The sequence below is a fragment of the Empidonax traillii genome, unplaced genomic scaffold, assembly GCF_003031625.1.
Source record: "Empidonax traillii isolate 1590-97213 ecotype Southwest subspecies unplaced genomic scaffold, ASM303162v1 scaffold5894:size6909, whole genome shotgun sequence".
Lineage (NCBI taxonomy): Eukaryota > Metazoa > Chordata > Aves > Passeriformes > Tyrannidae > Empidonax > Empidonax traillii.
In genome coordinates, this window is record NW_020961087.1 from 1 (window position 1) to 6,909 (window position 6,909).

The following is a 6,909-nucleotide window of genomic DNA, read 5'->3' on the forward strand; positions in this document are numbered from 1 at the left end:
ATGAGGGAAGGAGTCTGTGAGAGTAAGCCAAAAGCATTCTTCAGCAAGATCTAAGGACGGACTTCTCCTTAGGAGTTTGGAAGAAACGGTTAACACAGAAAACAAATCCCTCAAAACAAGAATAATTCCTGCGCTCTTCAGTCCCTGCCACCGTCACCTAGAAATCATCACTCTCTGTCTTCCTAGGCCAGGCTAGACTGCTCACCACAAGCTTCTCAGAGTCCCTATAATTCTCCTAAATCAGTCATCAGACAGATTTATATCCTGATAAATTGTGCTCCTGAGAGCACTGCCAGCTCCCAAACAGATTGTGGGGGGCATGGTAAATAGATGCAGAGTGCAGATTCACAGCAGCCTAAGCCAAGCCAGCTCCCAGATGCCACAGCTTTGTCCTCTCCCTGGCCATTCTTTCATCTACCCAGCAACAAAAAGGGAGAAAACACCAATTTTCCTCATGTTTACCAGTCTTTTCACGAGTTATGCTTTATTTACACTTCAAAGATAGGTCTTCAATGCTTTCTGAAATGTCTCAAGTTTTAAGTAGAGTGGAATTTTTTTCCCTCTACAGCCTCCAAACATCCTGAAGTGGGGAGTAAAAAGCAAGGAAGTGATGGAGGACCATGACCTGCCTCCCTTCTCACATCACACCCTCTAAAAAGAGGTGATGACATGTAGGTTAGATACAGGTGCATGACAAACTCTTCCCTGGCTTATGTCTCCGTGACATGAACGCTTTGGAGACTGAGGGCTTTCTTATTAGTGTTTTCTGTCCTATTAGTGTAGTCCTGTGTCTTGTAAGCCTTTCTGATCTCTGCTGAGATGTGTTAACACATGCTGTAATGAACAGAAGGTGCTTGTCCTGTAAGGTAAAAAGACACTGCAATACTTAGTGAGGCCCATCTCAATATAGTATGACAGTTGAGAGGCACTTTTTTAAATTTTTTTTGAGTTATCTCTGTGCAATAATACCTACTATTGCATCATCTGTCAAAACAATGGAGTGGCTCAGTGACACAAAGCTAGGCTCAGTCACTTCACAGCTATTTAGGCTTAGAAACTCTCCTTGTCTTCATGCCCACAGATGTTGGCAGCTGTTGGGTTGTGGCTGTAAGACCATGGTCAAGAGTTCTGTGATTTCCTTGTTTTACCCTGACTCATAACATGTCCCAAGATGCTCTTGGCTGTTGTCGTCCTGGAAGAGTTTTGGGTCTGAGGTTGCCTGGTTCAGCATCTCTCCACCACTTAACATGGCGACCTGTTGACCACATCTTGGCCTCCTACCTTTTGCTGCAGTACCAGCAAAAAAAAAGAAAAAATGCAGAGGCACACAGCACAGGCGCATCTGAACACAGATATTTGTGTTTAGTGTAGAGAACTGATCCACAACCAAAGAGATAATTTCCTCATCAGTTTGTTCTGCTTCGTTTTAAATCGGAGGTCAGGGAATTTCTGCTCAGGGAGGATGTATCAGATGTGATCACTTTGGGGAAGGGACAGAGATTCTGGTAATTGCCATGGAGCAGAGGCTTATGTGGTAGAGGACAGGAGCCCCCTGCTGCTCCCAGTCAGCAGGTTGTTCGTATTTAGCTCCCCTCAGACTCCCAGGTGCTATACTGCTGCAGCACCTTCTGCAAAATCCCAGTGGCAACTGCCAAGTCTTTTTGCCCTTTTCAATTGAAAATGCCAAAGAAAGTTTGGCTCCCAACATCTTCAGCTGACCTTAAACATCAGCAGCCAAGATCACTGAACTGCTACAAATTTTGCCAAGGAGGAAGATGAAGAATCCTGTCTGTAAGCTTCCCTCTGTGAGATGCCACTGTTCTAAGTATCATTTGCAGATCTTTTCGAGGGCAATATGCCTTCATTTACACCACTGGAACTTCACTGACCTCCTGGAAAGCACAATCATATTCCTATCCCATTGCTGCATGCTTCCACAGAGAGTTTTGTTGCAGATATTTTTTTGATGAGGAGAGTAGCAGATCTGAGTTACACTCTCTTCAAAGCCTCTGATACCCAGCTGCTCATGGTAAAATTGCTCTCTCTGTTTCAGGGGAAATAAACACTTACAGGTGGAATGTCCCAGAACGATCTGGTCCTGGTAAAACAGATCCAAACTGTATCACTTGGGTTTATTATTCAACGGCAAACTTTGTAAAGGTAACCAACAAATGGCCCTTAAAGCTTACATTAGTTTGGCTAAAGCATCCTGCCTTGCATAATGTTTCTGAAAGGATTCTGCTTCTCATTTTGGGGAGGACCACAGGCTAGAAGAGCCCTTTACAGAGGTAGATGCTTTGTCCTCTTTGATAACAGTTGCACATGCCTGGGTAATTTAATCTACTAAAATCCCAAGAGATACACCATGGTAATGTGATTTCCTCCTTAAAGAATAATTGAAGGGATTTTGGGTGAAGGCAAAACATTACACAAAATCACAGAATCACAGAATGGGTAGGGTTGGAAGGGACCCCTGGAGGTCATTGCTTTGGTAAATTAACACAGAGACATGTAGAGAAAGAAATTTTTAATCAGACAGAGTACTGATTTTTTTTTTCTCATCTGATAGGAAAAAGGAATTTAATCTTTAATTAGTCTGTATCTATTCCATGACTGGAGGAACTGAGAATCTGTAATACATATATTTATTTTATTTCAGGACACATACAGTGGTCTGATTGGGCCTCTTGTAGTTTGCAGAAAAGGAACTCTGGATGAAAGAGGTCTAAGGAAAGACATTGATCGTGAATTTACTCTTCTGTTTATGGTGTTTGATGAAAATCAATCCTGGTATTTGAAAGCAAATATTGAAACATACCTTCATAAGAATCCTGATGATTTTAATTCCACTGAGAACTTTGTAGAAGGCAACAGCATGCACGGTATGTAGGACTCAGTGGCTGCAGCCAAAAGGACAGAGGTTTATTTTTAGGAAAACATTGGACTTAGCCTGCAGTTACTCAACCATGTGACGACTTCATAAACTGCAATGCTGGAAACAAAAAGATTTCCCGAGGCCCAGCCAAGATATTTTTCTAACAAGATAGTTTAGTTGTATATACTTGGGAAGCTGCTGGCCTGCCAGACTTCCCTTGCTATTTGGGAGCCATGTTCCTCACAGGCTTGTTCTGTAGTAGCATGAGGATGATATTTTAAAACTGTGGCTGTAGTAGCAATCAGCCCAGGAGCCAGACAGAACATTCTGGATGGGGACATGAACAGCCCTGGCAAAGCAAACTTCTTTCTACAGGTGGCACCCATTTTGGGCAACAATTCTATTTTCCTCTTTTTCCATGTAGCTTCTCAGCAAAAATCCTGTTTGTTCAGGAGTTCAATCTCAACTAGAAAAAAGTTGATTTGATGCTTTTCAAGACAATGTTTGCTGATGTATACTTACATTATTTGGAAACTGAAACAAAAGCATGACTGTTTCCCCACAATGGCAGTGGGTCACTATGGAAAGCCCTTGCCCTGATCACACATGCCTGTCCCCTCTCTGCGTGACCACTCCTTCTTCCCCAAAAGTCTAAAGTGTGCCTCAAATGCAGGTTATCATCATCCATAAGATGGCCAGTTATTAATCATCCCTATTTTGTCATTCTTCCAGCAATCAATGGGAAGATTTATAACAGTCTCTTGGGTCTAACAATGAATGAAGGTGACAGGACAAACTGGTATTTGATAGGAATGGGCAATGAAGTGGATATCCATACAGTTCACTTCCATGCACAGACCTTCATCTTCAAGGTTAGTAAAATAAATCAACGTAACACCTCTATAGTGTGATGGGAAATTTCTGAAAAAAAACCAAACCAAACCAAACCAGGTTCCAGCTTTGTTTTGTAGCTTGGGCACAGAGCCCTGGGCTGATGCGGAGGTTGGTGGGAGTTTTGCATGTGAAGGTATTAGAAGATGAATGATATCCTTGCAAAGCTTCTATAACTCTGAGCCATATTCATGTTATGAAACATGAATACAGGGCACTATTAGAGGATATGGTTAAGTGGGTTAAAATACATGTTTACCCATAAGTATGAGGAAAGATACACAGGTAAAATCAGAGCAACACCTGCTTAGAGTATGGTTTAATGTTGTAACAGCTTGCAGGTAGGACTTCCTAAAAAAATCTCTTTCAAAGAAACACTTCTGCTCATCCAGTATCTGTAGTCATCAGGAGGAGTCTCCTGTTGTTATTTAGTGGATTAAATGAGAGGTGTCCACAGACTGCAGTTTACCTGGATGAGGCTCTCTTAGAAAGCAAAAAGAAGCATTTCATCTGCCTTGAGGAGCTGGAAGTTTAACTGGAACATTTCAGTGCCTGTGGGGGTATTTGAGCCAACTCTCCGCTTTTTCCCTGCCACAGACAGATAAGGACCACAGAGGAGATGTATATGACCTTTTCCCTGGGACTTTCCAGACCGTTGAACTTGTAGCAGAAAACCCTGGAACTTGGCTTCTGCACTGCCACGTAGCTGATCACATCCATGCTGGCATGGAGACAACCTACACCATCAATAAATCAGGTGCAGTATTAGAAACTTCCTAGGACTCAGAGATGGTATTCCAGCATAGTTGGACGGATGGAAGGCAGAGAAGAAAGGAGGAGATCCAATGTCACCGCCACACCCTGCACACTGGTGGGAAGTACCTGTACATTACTGCCACGGCCAGTCAGCATCATCTACGGACAGGATGAACACTCCCAATGACATGGCAAAGACAGTAATCTTTGCTGCACTGTGCAACTTAAAAAGATTTGGTGCTTCACAAGTGCCCTTCTGACACAGTGGCATCCACAGGTGGTGCAGAAAACATCTGCAAAGCTGGTTTTAAGTCCTTTTTGCCACACGGTGTGTGGAAAGGCCTACAGACTGGCATGGCGGTGGTTCCTCCTTGTGATAACTGTTGACTCACATAGGCAGACCAGCTGAGATAAAAGATGTTCCAGAAAATGATTGTTCAATCTTGTCCAAGAAATAGGCGATCCCTTGACTAAGAAAAGTTGGCAAACCTTTTGAGTGGTGCTGGTCTCTTCCATCACATGTGAGTGAGTGAAGCCAAAAGTACATTGTGAGCCTCTCTACATCATGTAACTTCACTAAACATCAGGATCCTGCATGTCCTGCTTGGGTCCCCACTGTGCTGTCTACACTCCTCTGCAGGGGTTATAACAGTGCCAGCAGGCACTCATACCTGTAACCATGTAGCACCAGGATGAAGAATGTAATGTCCAAATGTATCCAAAATACTGCTCCTTTGGATAAGGTGAATTTATTTTATACCACATATTCCTGTGGGCTGTGAAATTTCGAATGAGCGAGCAAGTGCAGAACTGAATCATGGAATGGTTTGGGTTGGAAGAGGCCTTAAAGATCGTCTGGTTCTAACCCCTCTGCCATGAACAGGAACACCTTTCACTAGGCCTTGAACACTGCCAGGGACGGGGCATCCACACATTCTCTAAACAACCTGTGACAGTGCCTCATCACCCTCATGATAAAAAAATTATTTCTTATGTCAAATCTAAACCCACCCTCTTTCAGTTTAAAACAACTACCCCTTGTCCTATCACTACAGTAAATAGTAAACAGTAAACAGTAAACAGTAAACAGTAAACAGTAAACAGTAAATAGTAAATAGAGATGCCTACAGAGAAGGAGGATGTTGCCCATGGAGCTGCCCAGAGCAACAGCTGAGCTGATCTAATCATGATTTCTGTTCAGATCAACTAGGTAGAAATAATTAAATAAAATCAGCACTAGTTTTTTTTGAAAGAGAAAAAATTATTTATTAAGGCTTTCGACTTAACTATGCTTTTCTTCTCCCTGCACAGAGTGGAAAGTTCCGTCGGAAGGAGGAGTCACAACTGGAGCATACAATACAACTACTGCAACAAATAGAACCACTGAAAAGGGTAAGGATTTTTTAAATTGTCATTTCAAATTCTTCAGATTCTTGCATAGCTTTCTTATTTACAACTTCTCTTTTAACAGATGATGACAGCAAGGGGGGCAATCATTTTGGCAAAACTCTGAGTCCTGGAGAAACCAGCCTGATACTCGCAGCTTTTTTTTTCATTGGACTTGTTCTGCTGTCAACAGCATTTATCTTCTTCTGCCTCGTCACCCACCAAGGAAACAGGATCCATTACACGGCTCTGCATGACAAAAGTGCACTTCTGGCAGATTCCTTGTAAATCCCCGTTTTTAACATCATTCACAGGGCCTCACTGGATTTCACAACATAGAATCATAAAATCATTAGGGTGGGAAAATACCTCTAAGATCACTGAGTCCAACCATTAACCTCATACTGCCAGGTGACATGCTGCTAATGAAACTGGATCAAGGCATATGCTGATAGTCCTACCCATAGCCAGCACTCACAAGAGTGAACATGAGCTGTAGGGCTCAGCTCTGAGAGCCATTTACCACCCACCACCATTTCCACTTCTCTGGAGTTCAGCTGAGCTTTGCCTGAGATCCAATACAGCAGCTGAACGGAGCAGCACACCTCTTGGCATCCGCATCAGCTAAATAGGATTTCCACAGGAGTAAGGAGCAAGCAGCAAGCAGCAGGGCATCCACTTGCTCTGTGCAGAAACATGGGGCTCACACTAGGAAAAAACACTACCAGGGACTGTTTTAAGTTGTTGGCTTCTGAAGGAGCAGGTGTTAATAATAAAGTTCCTGCAGTTTCCCAAAGTCTGACTTGCTGCCCGATAAAAGAACACAAACCAACAGAGTGCCAGTTTATGCGGTGCTTTAATTCAGGGCCCGGGGTCCCTGTGGACTCGTGTCCAAAGACAAGTACCCGAAGACCCACATTTCGAACGCAACTTTTATACTATTTTTCCAAGCGAGGTTACATGATAGGTTTTACATTTTAAAAGAAGACATAGAGGTTAAA

The 6,909-nt window shown here is 42.9% G+C and overlaps 1 protein-coding gene across 1 annotated transcript; it reads left to right on the plus strand.

Moving 5' to 3' along the window:
* Nucleotides 1-2,053: 2,053 nt before the first annotated feature.
* On the plus strand, nucleotides 2,054-6,192 carry LOC114073274 (hephaestin-like protein 1; the record flags this gene model as incomplete). Its single annotated transcript, XM_027911059.1, has 6 exons — nucleotides 2,054-2,160; nucleotides 2,660-2,882; nucleotides 3,608-3,747; nucleotides 4,364-4,523; nucleotides 5,834-5,914; nucleotides 5,994-6,192. Coding segments are annotated over 6 exons (910 nt in total), but the record flags the coding sequence as incomplete, so codon positions are not given.
* Nucleotides 6,193-6,909: the final 717 nt, after the last annotated feature.